General features: G+C 48.6%; 2 protein-coding genes across 3 annotated transcripts in view; one reads left to right on the top strand and one right to left on the bottom strand.

The window, feature by feature from the left end:
• The first annotated feature begins 3,032 nt into the window (after window positions 1–3,032).
• The window catches only part of Klf3 (KLF transcription factor 3), a 28,671-nt gene continuing 14,431 nt past the window's right edge, over window positions 3,033–17,272 (top strand). Inside the window, exons 1-2 of one of the 2 annotated variants that reach the window (XM_090343716.1) lie at window positions 3,033–3,325; window positions 16,990–17,087. In XM_090343716.1, coding sequence (XP_090199842.1) covers window positions 17,031–17,087 — 57 coding nt within the window. In that variant the 5' untranslated portion in view covers window positions 3,033–3,325; window positions 16,990–17,030. Of the gene's footprint in view, window positions 3,326–12,892; window positions 13,052–16,989; window positions 17,088–17,272 lie in introns of those variants that run through there. The other variant, XM_090343717.1, reaches the window with a different exon arrangement.
• LOC150055869 (putative uncharacterized protein FLJ13197) lies at window positions 3,041–3,370 on the bottom strand. The gene has a single exon (XM_090343168.1). The coding sequence runs from the start codon at window positions 3,368–3,370 to the stop codon at window positions 3,041–3,043; it is 330 nt and encodes a 109-aa protein (XP_090199294.1).

Below are 17,272 nucleotides of genomic sequence, written 5' to 3'. Positions count from 1 at the left end.
TACCCGAGCATAGGCCACTACCAGACAGGCACTGGAACCTAAACCAGACCAGCCTGCTGTCAGCCAGGGTAAAGCTGCTACACCAAAGGCAAAGGTGGAGAGGTTTCATGTGACTGGATAGACTGAACTTCATCCTAAAGGAATCTAGTCATTAAAGGGACCTTCCTGTGTAAGGTGGCAGCTTGGAAAAAGCCCTTTTTGGGGGGGGGGGAGTCACAGGGCTTGAACTCGGCCTGGATGCTGTCCCTATGCCCTTCAACTCAAGGCTACCACCCTACCCCTGGGTCTGGACGTTGTCCCTTAGTTCCATAGCTTAAGACTACCGCTCTACCCAGGAGCCAAGCCCCACTTCTCCTTTTCTAGAGGTTAATTGGAGATAAGAGTATCAGGTCCATGGGGCCGGGAGTTTGGCCTAGTGGTTAAAGTGCTTGCCTAGCATGCATGAAGACCCGGATTCGATTCCTCGGTACCACATACATAGAAAAAAGCTGGAAGTGGTGCTGAGGCTCAAGTGGTAGAGCTCTAGCCTTGAGAAAGTCCAAGGACAGTGCTCAGGCCCTGAGCTCAAGCCCAGGACTGGCAAAAAAAAAAAAAAAAAAAAAGAGTATCAGGTCCTTTGGTGCCCAGGCTGGCTTTGAATCTTGATCCTCAGATCTCAGCCTCCTGAGTAGTTAGGATTACAGGAGTGAGCCACGGTGCCTGGCTTAGAAAATGCCCTTTTTATACCCTTGCAATCATGGCTTTTCCACACTTGGACCAACCAAGTTACAGCAAGATGATGCAAAAGCACTGTGGCCACAGGAAGGGCTAGCCTGGTGGCTAAGGTATAGATAGGGAGACATTTATCCCAGCCTCTTTAGACCTGCCCTACAAAGGAGCAGGAGCCATCAAGGTTGACTTCAGGCAGGTCTGATTTGCACAGTTCCTCACTGAGTCAGGCCTGCACTTAATGCTTACACTTTTATACATTTCCAAGGAGCTACCTCCCAACCAAGCACTGAACACAGCTCATTAACTTAACTTGCTAGAAAGGCTTTCTTTCTCCCCATTCTTGGTCAAAGCCCACCCTTCTGATCCTCCACCACAGTTCACTCCAGCAGACTTTCCTCTTCTTCTTTCCACCCATATCCCACATGCAAAACACAAAATAACACCCCCCCCAACACACAAAAGAATCCATGGTTATAAGCTTCAAGATTACATCATCACATGTCCCTGGAGAGAAACCTATAATTTTTGAGCACCTACTACGCACCCAGCAGTACCGCGCAAACAATTCCATCACTCATCACTAAACTGGTTTTTCAGCAGATACACACCTAAAGCCATCCACGCAGATTTATGGTGATTACTGATGGCTCTGAACGCCAGTGGCCACAAATCCAACTTTTTCTCTCCTTTTGCCTCATTTGTCTTTTTCATGCCTTTAAAAACAAAGAGAAACCACCCAAGACCTTCACCCCTTCACCACTTCTGAAAGGTTATTCACGTGGAGCAGGACATGAACCCGCCTCGACCCGGGGTGTCCGCCACGTGGTCTTTCATGTGCGTGTGGTATTGACACTGCCTGCAATGTCCCCCGGCTTGAGGTTACCGGGTAACTAATTGTATCACACCGTGAAGCTCCATGAAGGGGCTAGGAATTATCTGCATCCCTCCGCTGTAAGAAGGACCATGCCCCGGCACTGCATCAAAGGGAGGAGGCTTTACAACATCTTGAAGCAATAACAAGCTATAGACCGAAGCCGGGGCGATTTAAAAAAAAATTACACAGGACTTAACAATTGAACCAATTTGTCCTTTGTTCTTTTTTTTTATTGCATTCCTTATTACATTAATGCTGTTTAAAAAAAAATCTCAGAAAGCACTGCACTGGGGCACCAAGACCCACCCAGTCCTCCCGTGGGCCCGGTGTGGCCAGGACGCGCGTTTCCGTCGCTCCGGTGGCCGGCGGCGCTCGTGCAGGCCACCGAGCCGGCCCGCGCTCCGTCCCCGGGGCAGCCACGTGCAAGGGAAGGTGGCCGGGCCGGACCTCGGCCAGCCAGCGCCCTCGCCCTGGGTGGGAGGATCAGACCCAAGTTTAGCAAGTTTTCCGGGCCGTGGGAGTAGCATGCTTAGGGCGCGGGTGGTGGCGGCGTGTGTACGGGGGGTTTCCTGGCTTTCTAAGAAAAGTCCCCGAAGGCCAGGGGCTACCACCCTGGCCACCCTCCGCAGGGGGACACGCTCAGGGGGGCCCAGCGCACAAAGAAAGCGCGTCCCGGGGCGGGGTGGCCCCACGCGCGCTGCGCGCCCCAGCGCGGCTCGTTGGCTCGGGACTCGGCCCGGGCGCGTCGGCTGCTCCACCGGCCGCCGATCGTTTTGGGTTTTTTTTTTTTTCTTCCTCCGGGAGTGGAGCGCCCGGCCGAGGAGGGGCCTCGCGGTGGCCGCTGGGCCGGGCCCTGCCCACCGCGCCCAAGGGCCGCCCTTCCCGCCCCAGCGGGTGATTGATGGCCTGAGCTGCCCCGGGGTCCCCCGCCCCCGCCCCCCCCTCCGGAGCCCAGGCTGTGTGTTTTGGACGCAGCGCAGCGGGGCTGCGAACGAGCGACGCCCGCGGCCGGCAGCGCCGCCCTTCCTTCCCCTGGGCTCGGGCGGCGGCGCGCGGGCGGGGCCCTGGCGAGGCGGGGCGCAAGCTCCGGGCGGGGCGGGGGCCGCCAGGGCGGAGGGCCGGGGCGGGGGCCGCTCGGAGCACGCCCGGCCCCGCGGCTGGCCGCGCCGCGCCGCGCCTCGCGGGACAGGTTGGGCCGGCGGGGCGGCGCCCGCTCCGGGGAATAATGAGCGACTGTCGGGCTGTCCCCGGGTGACGGGGCGGGGCGGGGCGGAGGCGGCGCGGGAGGCGAGGGCGGCGGGGGAAGGGCGCAGGGCGGGGTGCGTGTTTGCGCGAGTGACTCGGCCGACCCCTCGGGCGGCTGCCTCCACCCAAGTGGGTGGGGACGCGCCCAGCCCGGGCGGCCGCGGCGGCTCCCTCTCCCCTCCCTGACCCTCCCACCCCGGGTCCCAGCCTCTACTTACCCCGCCAGCCCCGGGAGGCTCGCAGAGCGAGCGGCGCCGGCGTCATGTGACTGCCCGGAGTTGGTGCCAGGAGCCAGAGGCGAGCCAGGAGCGGAGCCGCGCGGAGCCCCGAGCCGGAGCCGGAGCGCACCGCGCCGCACGCGCGCCCGTCCCGACCCTGCGGCCGCCACCGCCACCCGCTCTGGAGCGCTGACATCGCCGGCTCCGGGGGGCTCACGGCGGCGGAGACCCGGCCCTTTCTTTCCCGTGGACAGCGCTTGGCGCCGCGCGTAGCAAAGTAAGACTCCCCTCCCTCACCTTTCCGTCTCGCCCCCCCGCCCATTGCCCTTGGCCAGGCTTCATTTTACGTGCTCCCACCCGTGAAGAAGAGGCGCCGGGAGTGGGGTCGGGACGCCGGCGGGGGCGCTTGCAGCCCTGGGAATAGTGCAGCGGCTCCTGGAAGCCGCGGGTGGGGGCGGAGGAAGGCGAGTGGGAGGGAGGACCCCCGGGTTCGCGGCCCGAAGGGAGAGGTCGTGGGGAGGCGCGGTGTGAGGACTCCGGGGTGCGGGACGGGCGGGGGTTCACCTGTGTGGTCCCCCCTCCCTCCGCCCGCCCCCTCCCTCCCGATTCCCTCCAAAGCCCCCCGGAAAGCTCCCCGCTCTCCGCGTGCGGCCGCGTTGTTAAGTAAGGGGAAAGGTAGCGCTGAGGCCGCGCGCTCCCGCTCCTCCCCTCTCTTGACCCCCCCTCCAGCCCCCTCCACCCCACCCCACCCTCCTCTCCCCGCCCTCCGCCCGCGCCCCCCGCCGCCCTCCAGCGCGCACTGGGCGCGCGGCTGCTCGCCCGGCCCTGCAAACTTGGAACAAGCTCCCGGGCCCTCGGGGAAGAAACTTGGGGCCACCGGGACTTGGAGGAGCATCTCGCTCGCTCCGGATCCTGGAGGTCGGGAGCTGCCAGGGAGTTTGGTTCCTCCGGCCGGGGGTGGGAGAAGAACGGGGGGCGGGGGGAGCTGGCCGAGCCCTCTCGGGGACAAGCGGAGAACCAGCCGCAGCGCCCGGAGCCAGGATTCCGGCGTGGCTGGTGGCGGGGAGCGCCTCGGGCCAGTGACTGCCTCGGGCCAGGGACGGGAGCCTGGTGGCGTTGGTGGGGCTGGTGGATCCCAGGATCAGGACCCTGGGGATCTAGCCACGATTTCGGAGGAGTGGGTGTCATAGATGGCCAGGCTCAGACCACCTGGAATTGACCCTGGCTTGAGTCCTTGGCAGATAACAGAGAGTAACTCCTTTCTGCCTTTTTTTTTTTTTTTTTGCTAGATGGACCATGTGAATGAGACTTATTCAAAGTGAGTCAGGTTAAAAAGGAAATTAGGAATTGTTCTCCTTGTATTTCGCTAAAATAAACATTTTGCAATGAATCACAGAACTCTTTCTTTTTAAATTTCCATTCATGTTACCCAAGAGACTTTAAACAGGCGGGTTCTAGTCTCACAAGAGTCTGGTGTGTGAGGGCAAAAGTATCAAGTGGGAATCGGAGTTCATTTAGATTTAGTACTTTGTTGTTAAGCAAAATCAAGTGGGGGCATAGGTTAGTTCATTCGAGTTTTATGTATGAATCCGGGGATCATTTATGTAAGAGAATTCCATCTGGATGATAATGTGTCTCACCCTGGGGAAGTCTTGTTTTTTAAGGGTTGGGGGGGATAATGTGTAACATTCTGCAAACTAGTTAGTACTGTTTTGGTGTTGTTTTGTTTTGTTTTTAAATCCTCGAGTGATTTCCTTGGATTGAAACATGAGGTATGTTAGTTGACCTTAGGCTGTTAATAGAAACTTGGAATAGGAATAGGATTAATTTACGCTCTCTAGAGGAACTAATTCTCCAGTTTCTAGTCAGTGAGGTTTGCTGCTGTTAGAAAAAACAGCCTAATGTGCGGTTGGTTGATTGAGCTCCTGTAGAAAAGGACTTGGTGTAAAGAATATTTTGGCTTGCACGAATCCAAGTGTGAGAACAACAAAGAAAAAGTAGCTGCTTAGACCACAAAGCCTTGTCAGGTATAAACACCTTAGCTTTAGAGAAAGCTATTTTCCTGACTACAGAGTTTCTGAATTGAAACTCAATCTTGGTGCGATGGGCACTAGTGATGCTTTTGTTTTTGTTTTGTTTTGTTTTCTTACCTGTAGTCCTGTCTCCACACCAGTCCTTACACCTGTGATCAGAAAAAAAAAAAAAGTCTGCACTAAACCATTCTAACAGACTAAAAAGAAATAACTTGACTGGGACTGCAAATTAACAATAACTAAAGAAAAGAAAGACATACTATTAAAATCTGACACTCTAGCCTACAGACTAAGAATTGGGGATTCAATGAAGTGCCAGGGACAGAATTCCCTTCCGTAGAGGGGTGTGTGTGTGTGTGTGTGTGTGTGTGTGTGTGTGTGTGTGTGTGTGTGTGTGTACCTACAGTGTCTTCTGCCAGTGGGTCTCCCCTGCATCTGGAAAAAGAGACCAAAGACTTCTGCTCACTAGATGCCACATGTAGCCTGCCTTGGATTTTAGCCTTGTACACTGTGACCAAGGGAGGCTTCAAATTGGTCCAGTTTTAGTTATGTGGGGTAACTCAGTTATAATCTGAAGTCTTAACAGCTTTATCTTGATTTCCCTCATGATGCGTTAATACTGAATAATTACTACCCTAACCTAGGATTTGGTCAGGGTTGGGTAGTCGCCATTGGGATGGAGCAGAAAAGGACAAAGGAAACCAAAAAGGCTGGTGTTAATTTGGAGGGTCTCTGCAACCAGAATATGATAAAAGTCACACATGCACTTACCATGTTTACTGTATGTGGCAGCTCCTATTTATAAATAGGGCAGGTCCCCTGCATAAAGCTGGTGTTATTATTCACACCCATAGAACAAACACCTCCACCCCCCTGTTGTTGTCTTAAAAAACTCCAGCTGCTCATGAATATAGGGTCAGGGAGGGCCGGCTAAATGTTTCTCTGTGCTTTCTCTCCAGCACAGCCAGCAGAGCTGTTTCCTGTTCTTTGTTTCAAGGCTGGGGTTTGCGTCATACATTCCAAGTGGCATATGTGTGCTCTTTCCTGTTTCAGGCTGTTTTCTGGTAGATCAGTAGCCTGGACCAGACCATGGTCCCTGCCCCTCAACTCAACTCCATAGCCCCACCCAGGGAGTTATCTTGTCTCTACACTGAACACTGAGTGATTGCTTAAGATGCTTGTGTTATGTCATAATGAGAAGTCAGTTAACCTTTTTTACATACAGCCTTTGCTCCTGGGTTTAGATGGGCAAATCAATCAATACCTATTACCTCCCCCCACCCCCAACATTTTGGTCATGGATTTTAAGGAATTTATGTTGTGTCTAGTAGCAAAGAAAACTGAGGGAGATTGCTTTTGTTTGTGTTTGCAGTCCTCCTGTGAAGATGGGTAAGGTGTTTCAGATAGGCATTTTGCCCTGTCTGCTGTCAGTTTGGGATCAGGATTAACATCTTACTGTAGAGAAGACATAGCATTATTCTGTTCATTTCCACACTGGCTGCACAAAGCATGCTGGGAGGCAGTGTCCAGACAGCTTGATGACCTGGGCTGAAGAAACTAATGTTATGAAGAATCTTTAGGCAAATTATTTAAACAAAGATACATATGTAAATGTATATATATTTGTATATATATATATGTACATGCACACACGTGTGTACACATATATCAGGATTCTTTTATTAAGGATAGAGTTACTATGTTCTAGTTGTGATTTCTAAACCATTTTAAGAATAAAAAGCTTAAGGAAAAAGAGAAAAGGTAATAAGGTTAATTTAATGATAGGGTATTTTTAAAGTTTATTTTGAAAATAGAAGACAAATAGTGACTGACTTTTCATCTCTCAATTTTTTTAATACCCTGTTGGTGGGTTAACTTTAAAACCTGCACTAACCTTATTTTTTCTCTTGATTCTTCAGAAACTTGAGTTTTAAGGAAATGATTGGCAAAGAAGTTCTTTTTGTTTGTTTTTGGCAAGTGTCATTTTAAAAGTTACTTTGGGATTTTCTGTAAAATCTAAAAGGATGTTCTGCAGTGTCCTCTGATGGAATTCAAACATTTGCTGAGACAGTACATTAGATTCTGAACTCTCAAGTGGATAAACCCGGGTTAGGTCGGGAAGATTTCATCCCACATTTTTACTTTATATAGAAAATGAAGGCATAACATTTGTTAGAGGGAGTACAATCAAATAGTTGGCTAATGATAAACTTCCTTGAAAAATGATGGGAATAATCAGGCACCAGTGACTCAAACCTATAAGGCAATTCAAATTTGAGATCGAAGGAGAATGGTTCAAAGTCAGTCCAAGCAGGAAAGTCCATGATGCTCTTATCTCCAGTTAACCACCACCAAAGAGCTGGAAGTGGAGCTGTGGCTCAAGTGGTAGGGTGCCAGCCTTGGGTGAAAAAACAAGGAACAGAGAGAGTTCAAGCTCTATTACTGGCAGACACACACGCACCAGCAAGAAAGTTTTCCTTCCTCCTTGGGAAAAGCAACATGAAATGCTTAGTGACATGCTAAAACTAAGCTAACTAGTAGAGCAAGAGGCCTTTAGCCTGAAATGCACAAGAAACCCCAATAGAAGCAGGTTTTGGAATCTAGTTCCAAAGTTGGTGCTCCACCTAGATTTGGTAGACCATTATTTTGGCTTTCTCTTTTTAAATAAGATGGGGAGAAAGCTGGTTAATAGGATTGGTTAAGGTTTAATATAAAAGCAATTCTCAAGCCTTTAAATTATGCATTAAATAGTCCAGGGGAGCCGGGCACAGTGGCTCACCCCAGTGATCCTAGCTACTCAGGAGGCTGAGATCTGAAAATCAAGGTTCAAAGCCAGCTTAGGCACAAAAGGACCTGAGACTCTTATCTCCAGTTAACCTCTAGAAAATGGGAAGTGGGGCTTGGCTCAAGGGTAGGGTGGTAGCCTTGAGCTGAAGAGCTCAGGGACAGCACCCAGACCAAGTTCAAACCCCATGGCCCACAAATAAATAAATAGGGAAATTATACTGATGGTTACTGCAATTCTTTAAAAATGAGAATAATAGTTTTATCTCTTGACCAATCTCATAAGTCATTATTTTTAACTGCACCATCTCATCTTCGCTTTAGATTTTTTTGCCTTCCTAATATTTCTAAATATGCTCCTTTGCTATAAATGGTAGCTCTCGTAGACATGATTTCTTGCTGTTTTTTTTATACCCAGTTGCATTTAAGAAAAAATAAACATAAGCAACTTTAGCCTTTCAATACTAGGAATTATCCTGGAAGTTTAAGCTTTCAGTTTAAGCTTTATTTATTTTTGGTTCTAGCTCCAGTTTAAAAAACAACCAACCTAAAGTCTTAAAACAATTGAATTGATATCTGGCTTGCTAATATATACTCTTCTGCTCTAAATGCCTATTTAAGTGACTTGGGATAGAATTGTGATGACGATGCTCTTCTGTGTTGTGTTCTCTAGCTTGGCCTGTCCCTTCCTTGGGCAGAGACTCGCCCCCACCCTGCCCCGCCCCCTCCCATCCTTCAGCAGTCAGCCAAGCTCAGAGACAGGAAACCAGACAGTGCCTGCCCGATAAGGAAGAGCTTTGTCTAAAGGAGGTAACCTGCGCCCCCACCCCAAACTCTTCCTTGAAATTTAGCAATTATAAATGAAACGCCACTGTAGATAGTTTCTGAAGCAGAACTAGAAATGTTTTCCTCCCAGGTATGTCTACCCTTCCCCTGCCTAGCTGCTCCTGCTCATTCTGGAATGTCACCATCTTGGGATGGCACAAGGAAGAAATTGTGTTTTGTAAGTATCCTTTAGTCTGAGTGTTTGTATATATATAGTAAAGTTATTTCTGTTGCAAAACTGGCTCCTGGAGGTTTGTGAATTATCATTTACCATTATTAAAGGGGGCTGGAAACTTGAATGCTTGAGCTCAAGCATTCTGGTATCCCTGAGCTCCAGGAATCGGGTTCTCCTTTCCAAAAGAGCTTTTTCTAAGCACCCTAACTTAGCTGAGGCATTCTCAGGGCTATTGCCAATCTTTGAAAGGGATGAGTCCACAGCTGGTCTCAACCTAGACCAGTACAATTTGGCCACATCTACACTGGAGAGGTGGAGTGAGGGTGAGGCTGAGGTCAGAGTTTTCTATCCTGGAGGACAACCTAGAAATCAAGTGGAGGGAGGGGTTTTCTCCTTTAGCCTATATGCTATTTTGCTTTGAGAATAATCACTGCAGTTTTACTCTTTTATCTACATCCTTAACCTTCCAAAGTTTAGCCATGTACCCCCAAACTACTTGCATTAGTAAGCTGAAGTTCCTCTTCTGCTTAGTTCTTTGAGCAAGAGAGCTCTTGGAAAGTTTTTCACTTAATGAAGATGGTTTTCCAATCTAGCTTTGACCTCTGGACCAATTTCTCATGTGGGACTCTTGGCGTCCAATCCTATGGGCTCTTCTGATAGTATGACAAATGTCATTGGACATCCATTTATTTATTCATCACCCAACTATTTATTGAGAACCTACTCATTAGACCTAATCTCAAATGATGTGCAATCCATATTCTGAGTTGTGCCACAGGATGGAGTAGGTCTGCAGTGATCTAACCTGAAAAGGCATTTTGAAATCTTAATTGTCCAATGGAACCACCCTAAGGCCCTGCTTAGCATAGAGGAGTGTGCATACCACACCCCCTCTTTGCCTGGGACCTCAGGGATTGGAGCCATGGCACAGAAAAGCAGGTCTCACCTCACAGACTCAGGACAGAAATATCACTTCTGTTCTTGGCTGCCGCTCCAAGCAACAATGCACATTCAGGCAACTCATTTCACCTCTGTTCCTCCATTTCCTAATTTCTAAAATGGGGATGAGGACCTGACCCCGCCACCTTTGTAGTTATTAGAAGGATTTCCGTGTTTACTTCCATCACGCTGCCAGTTTTTCTTAGCAGTTTTATGGACCAGTCACAGGTGCCTTGGCCAGGAAGAGTAGCCTCATTCAGGACCTGCAGAATGTGGGTTTTTTTGATCTTGAATCCAAAAGGGGAGTAGAAAGGAGGGAGGGAACGGTGAGTGGTTAAAAAATCATTGCTATTGGCTCCCTAAACCCCACGCCTGTGGTCCTTATTCCCCAGGGACCAGTCTAGGAATAGATTCTCCCACACTCTCCCACTGGTGAGATGTTGGTATCCTCTTTAATTCCCTTCTTTTCCAATGATGACTTGGGTTCAAATCCTGGCTCTCTTATATAGCACCCACGGGATCTTGGCAGGTTGATTTCATTGTGGGAAGGTAGCACCCATCTCACAAGCTTTTACTGGCAATCCTCACACAGACTAGAATTCATGCTGACCAGTCAGGAAGGTGGAACTGACCAGCAGGAAGTGTGACATCACTTAGTCCCTGGCTAGCATTGCTGTACAGAAGATGGCCTTTTAAAAGAGTCTGTTGTTTCCACCCCATCCTTTTTTCCTGCAGTTGTCTCTTCCTTCTTCTCCTTTTTCCGTGTGTGTGTGTGTGTGTGTGTGTGTGTGTGTGTGTGTGTGTGTTTATTGTTCCGGTAATGTATAGAGGGGCTACAGTTAAATTCGTCAGGTAGTGGGTGCATTACTTCTCAAACCTTGGCACTTTCTTTTATCATCATCATCATCATCATCATCATCATCATCATCGCTCTCTGAGGTGCTGAGGGATGATTGCAGGGCCTGCCTATGTGTTCCAGGCAACTGGGCTCCATCCTCTGGGCCCCTCTCTCTCCCCATTTTGTCTTAAATTTTAAAATAGAACTAGAGACCTTGGCCCTAAACTTGTCTAAAAGAAAAGTGGTGTATAGGAACCGTGGAGAGTAATTCTGTGAGGACTGTGATCTGGAGCATCTGGGCAGGCAGGTCACAGTCAGGCAGTGACTTCTTGCGGGAAGTTTTGCTCCCTAAGCTTTCGGAGAGGCCGGAGGGCATTCCACTCCACGGCATCCCTCCTTCTTACCTGGGGCGTATGTCCATCCACTGCATTCAGAGGGAAAGATGGCTGTAAACCTCCTTATTTGTATTTACTTTTTGTTTGCCTTTTGGAGGCTAGGGCTCTGAGGACCTTATGTCTGGTTTTCAAAAATGTTTCCCTCTTCTCCTTTGGAGAGGCAGGGTGTGGTGGAGAGGAAGGAAGACCCTAAGATGAGATGAGGCACCTGTCAGGCCTCCGGGCTCTGCTCCTGGAGCCCCGCTGGTGGTGGTGGTGGAGGACACCGCCTTTGGGGACTTAAAGCAGCCTCAGCATCTAGGTAAGAGGAGGAGGTGATCGGCCAGCTTCCTGGCTGGGCTGGGAAGGGCCTTGAGCTGGTCTTTGAAGAGTTAGGAGGATTTAGATAAGCCGGAAGGGGAGAGGGCATTCCACACTGGTTGCCCAGCATCTGGGCCAAAAGTGAACAAAGGCTCAGGCTGGAAAGGGGGAGGAAGGGCCGCCAGCACAGGGGGCACTTAGCTGGTTAGCGGGGCATGGCTGGTTAGAGAGGGGCTAGCTGGGCATGGCTGGTTGGCAAAGAGCTTAGCCAGCTCAGGGAACTGAATGCACACTGTAACCTTCGGATCCCCTTTGTGCTGTGAGATTTTGAGAGGCCGAGGGAAAGGGGCTGAAGGGGTGGGGGCTGGCTGCTTTGAAGGATCTAAGGGCATGGAGGTGGAGTGGCCAGGAAAAGCAGGGAAAGCTCCCAAGGACACAGGCTAGAGGCCTGGGTGGCAATGGTAGAAGTGGAGAGAAAAGGGATGAGGAAGGCCTCACTGCTGACCTTAGGTTGCCATGGTGAAAAAGCAGAAAATAAGGCAAACAGGAGATGGTGGAGTGGGGGGACGCCTTTAAGAGGCAGGAACCCTGAAGAGGAGGAGGGAGAGGAGGACTGGGGTTTTCTGTTTCTGCTGTGTTTACTTTTGAAGGGAGAGGGCACTGTTAGCTGTGTGGGCTTTGCATTTAAAGGTCCAGAGATCTCCAAAATCTGGCCTTCCCAGGACCAGGTGCAGAGAGGAGAAGGGAATGGCCTCACCTCCACCCCGTGGCGTTCTTCTGATTATTTTAAAGGTTCTAGCCATCCTTGCTTACGCTGGAATTTTCAGGAACAGCTACTGGACTCAGCTCTGAGCCAGCCTCCCACTCCCTCCCAGCCTCCTACGGCCTGCAGGGTGGGGCTGCATGGGTGGAGGCCCTGCAGGGTGGAGTGGGGTGGGTCTCCAGTGATAGGGAGGGCAGCCCTGGAGAGTTGAGGGAGATGAGAGGCCACGTGGCCTCACACAGCCTTTCTGGATTTGATTATATAACGCCTCCCTGTACCCTGGGAGGGCTTAGGCGGGGTCTGGTGATCCATCTACACAGCCGCTTGACATTTGTGGGTGTTTTTCAGTGTCTCTTGGGTTGCCTGCCCCTTTCAATGAAAGCAACAAAATTGTCGCTGGACATAAAGAGAGGAAAACAAGTATGTGGTCTTGGTTGGGGAAATGACTGAGTTTGCTAAAGTTTCTCTGAAGGAGGAGGTTGTGCCCTTGAACTTGAGTTGACTCCAGCTCACTGTGGGTTTGAGTTTCCCCACTCTTGTTCTGCTGTGCACCCCCAGTCTAGAAATGTTGGGGGGTTGCTTGGTGGTTACCTTTGCACCTGTCCTTATTTACATGCAGAATCAATTGCTTCACTTGGTCTTTCCGCAGTACAGGGTGTGGGCAGAATCTTATCTGAAGCCATGTCCTGTTTGGACAAGTTGGACTTGCCCTGGCAGCTCTCCATGGGGTGGAGCAGATGGGTGGAGGCAGGAAAGTAAAATTGGGTGGCTTGTTCACCCGGGAGAGGAGAGGAGAGGACAGAGCTCACTGGCTCATGTATATTTTCATCTGAAATGAAATAACTAACTTTTACCATTTAACAAAGTAACCTAAATTTATGAGGGGCAAAGATTTGGAAATATTCTGTGGAAGTTTTTTTTCTCCTTTCAAAGCAACAATAGAAGACTAAGGTAGGTGAATGAACACCCTTGGGTGGTGTGGAGACCGGCACATCTAGATAGGTGCCAGCAGCTTGCTTTCTTTAGTGAAAACCTGTATCTCTGAGACACATGCCTGGCCCCTCGTGAGCCTAGTCAGGGCAAATGCCATTAAATAATGCTGAGCTCTTTTGAAGAGCTTGTATAAAGAATGGGCAAGGAAGAGGGAAGGGTTCTCAGAAGGAAGGGAAGTTTAGCTACAGGGAGGTTGCTTGCCTGCCTGGCCCCTTACACACACACACACCTACCTCTGCATCCCAGTTCCTTTGGGGAGAAAAGGGTGGGAGAAGGGCAACACTTGGGAAAGAGAAAAGCGCACTTGGTCATGGCTGCTGGCTTACTGGTGCTGTTCTCTGCACACCTGGGCTGGGTCTGCTAGGAAACAAAGGTTTGCTTTGAGGAGGGATGCAGATAATTGGGAGCCCCGGGTGTTGGGCTGGGATGGGGGAAGATAATGCCAGGACCCTTTGAGAATTAAGAGTTTGGGCTTGAAGGGAGATGGGAAGAGCAAGAAGGAGGGGCAACCCTGCCCCCCCTCTTCCCCTCCTTCCCTCCTACCCTTTCTCTCTCTGCAGCTCATTGGTTCCCTTTCCTTCTGAAGCAGCTGTGTTGGGCCTCACAGACAGCTGGATAGAATCCTGAAGCAGAACTTTGTTGGAAGTCATGTATTGATTCCTCATGCTTTTAATATATAATCATACCGTTTTGCAGACGAAACCTGACCCTTAACTTTGACACTTAAAAGTCAGAAGTGGCAGTGGGAAGGAAAGTAAAAGACATCCATTTCTTCACTGAAGAAAAATTAAGTTTTATAGGCTATCCCAGCTAAAGAGTATAGATAGTACAGGTATGGGAAGCTAGTTCAGCAGTGGTGATATTCTTGTATTTATTCTTAAGCACCTCAGTAACTCAGAAGTTGTTCTTGCCTTTTTTAACCCCTTCCTATCTCTTTTGCCTTTTTTTCCCCTATCTCCTTTAAATGCTTTTTTGTTACCTGAAATAACTTTGGTTAGCTTTAGAATGTTTCTACTAAGCTACAGAGAGCTAAAGTGTAAACATATTTATGATTGGAAAATAGTAAGAAAAAAACCAGAACGCCTATGGCTTCTTCATCTCTGTGATAAAACACAAAGTAGCCCAACTGAAACAGATTGGTGGGGAAAAAAAACAACCCTGAGACTTGGGTCTAAGGTCTGTGTCCTAGGCTCTAATATCTGTTTTAGTGCGCCACCTGCTGGTTCTACTGATTGCTTGCCAGTGTTGTATAATTGTATAATCGATTTCTGTAGCATTTGTGATTTATTTAGCATTCTTTTAAAATTATGATAATATTCCCAGGGCTTGGAGCTGCCTACCAGCAACAAAGGCTATCAAGTTTATGAACCACCTTCATTCTTCTGGAACTTAAGGCTACTTTTCGGTTCTGTGAAAGGCACTTTGAAGGTATTAGTGTCATTAGACATAAACAGTAATAAAAGTCTTCGATATAGGACATAGATGATTTTTTTTTTTACCAGTCCCAGGGCTTGAACTCAGGGCCTGGGCACTGTCCTGGGACATGTTTTGCTCAAGGCTAGTGCTCTGCCACTTGAGCCACAGCACCATTTCCAGCTTTTTCTCTGTGGTACTGAGGAATTGAACCCAGGGCTTTGTGCATGCTGGGCAAGCACTTCTACCACTAGGCTACACTCCTGGCCCCACAGATGATTTTTGAATATAAATAAAACATGACTGATTGTTGTGTTTGAACTATGATCCTCAAATTTCAGGCTCCTGAGTAGTTAGGATTACATGCATGAACTACTGAAGCCCAACTTGTTTTGCTTTTAAAATCTGCTTTAATCATCCCAAAACCTTGAGGAGCAGCCAAGGTAAGGGAAATCTGTGTGGCCTTTGGCCTGCTGGCCAGTCTGTAAAGTCTTAAGACCAAGTCTCAAGCCTTGTTTGTTAGAGAATGGATGTGCCTTATTTATTTTTAAGAAAGATTCACATCAAGATAACTTGAGTGGTTATCAGAAATCTGTGAGAGCCAATCCAGGAGTAGGATGTGTTGGTGGAGGCTGTGGTCTCACTGGTCTGTATAAGGTAACTGGGTGAAAGATTTTGTTTATAAGCAGGAGATCTCACCTTTCTTGTGGATTGTCCTGTATGGATCTTGGACTCAGTTCCTCTAGGCTTTGTTGTCTATGCAGCTGCTAGGCTGGGACTACTTAGTAATAAATTGATCACAAGACACAAAAGGGTTTTCATCCTTCATTCTGAAATCATCCTTTTTTCACTGGCTATTGGATACATCACCATGGATTTGAGCAGTCTGGTATTAAATTGTGCTTGCAGATTATAATGCAGCCTGCCGTGTAGGAAAATGTGATTCTGAAGTCATCTTTCAGATTAAGTTGTGGACAAAACTCTCAGAAACCACATGGTACTCCTAAAATAGTGCTTGAAGATCCTTAATGTGTAACCCATAGAAAACTCAGACTGGAGGATTTTTATCTTGCAGCTGGAATACTGGAAATCATGGAGTGAAGTCTTGAGCTTTGTTAGGTTGAGCTCTGTCTAGAACTTCATCACCCTACAGAGCCCAGATGATAAAGACTGCCTCAGGCCAAAGCTCTTTTAACCTTAGCTCTTTTTTTTCAGTGAGAGTGCAGCATACATCCTTATTCTGTACTCATTTCCCTGTCTGTCTTTGAAGTAGGATTCCACACCAAAGTCATTGTGCCTAGGTATGAACAGATCAGTTTAACTTCTCCGTTTATTTTACACACAGTTTGCTCCTAATTTTTCACCACTGCACACAGCAAAGTCTACTTGTAGCCTCTTGCATTCCCTTAGTTAATGGGTATGTGTGAGCGCATGCGTGGCATGTCAGTACTAGGGCTTGAGCACTTGCCTGGCTTTTTCACTCAAAGCTAGTGCTTTGGGCCACTTGAGTCACCCTTCCATTCTTGCTGGCTAACTGGAGGTGAAGAGTCTCCCAGATATTTCTGTCTGGGCTGGCTTTAAACTGCTATCCTTGGACCTCAGCCTCCTGATAATTTAGGATTACGGGAATGAGCCACTAACATACAGATCCTTTGCTGACTTGTAAACTTTCTGAAGAATTATTGGGTGATATACGTACATCTATACATACTTGCACATATAGTATGCTTTCTTTTGGTGATGGTGGTGGTGCAAGAGAGAACATGTTAAGCCTGCTCTACCACTGAGCTTTTCCAAAACATTCTGTTGGTCTCAAAATGATCATTTTAAATGTAACTGAGATTGAATTCTCTTCACCTTAATTTATACTTAGGATTCCTTGTGAAATGCTTATTCTTGAAGTGCCCTTCTAGGAGCACTTTTTATGTGTTAGATTGTTTTCATGGCCCTTAGAAAATTATTCTAATAGAAAGGAAATTGTCTACTTAGGTAGGATGGGCAGAATCCTCCCCCTTGGACCATTTCATTTCCAATGTCCATGAAGTCATGAAAAAGGGGTACTATTAATGGTATGGTGGCTTCTGTTTTTTTCTTTCTGCTTGTCACCATATCTCTGGTTTCTCTATAATGAACATAAGGGGGAAAGATGAGGTGTTTAACTGCAGGTGTAATACCACATCTATTGAGTTGTACCCCGATTCTGAGCAGGCTCTCTGGCCACGAGGGTTTGGACTGTAAACACCACACCAGAGATACCGGGGTTGACATATTTGAGTCAGAAAATCAGTTGGCTCTCATGACCCTCACCATGGTGCCTGGTTTTGATTATACTTCCTGGCATCTTTTGTAGGTAATGAAAACATTTCTGGCCGTTCCAGGGGTAGGGGAGAAGATAGGGAGCGGACAAAGGACGGGATGATGTTTTATATTTGCTAGTTGATGTGGCCTCAGGACTTACACAGACACCTTGCTTTGTTTTCTAGGCCTCACCCACCAGAGCACCCTAGAAGGCTTAACAAAAAGAATGCTCATGTTCGATCCAGTCCCTGTCAAGCAGGAGGCCATGGACCCTGTCTCCGTGGTAAGTCCTCCAAAGCTGTGTGTTTATTACCTGAAGTCCAGGTAGTAAATGAATGCTGGATCTACCCTCTGAGCAGCTGGGCTGTCCCTTGACAAATGGAACCCGTGCTTCCTTCGCACTGTGTCCCATACCTCCAAGGTAGGCTCAGCCAAGACTCAGGCCACAGGCAATACTGGCTGGCCAGG

The sequence above is a fragment of the Megascapheus bottae genome, chromosome 13, assembly GCF_031878675.1.
Source record: "Megascapheus bottae isolate mThoBot1 chromosome 13, mThoBot2.hap1, whole genome shotgun sequence".
NCBI classification, from domain to species: domain Eukaryota; kingdom Metazoa; phylum Chordata; class Mammalia; order Rodentia; family Geomyidae; genus Megascapheus; species Megascapheus bottae.
This window is presented reverse-complemented; position numbering and strand designations above follow the sequence as displayed.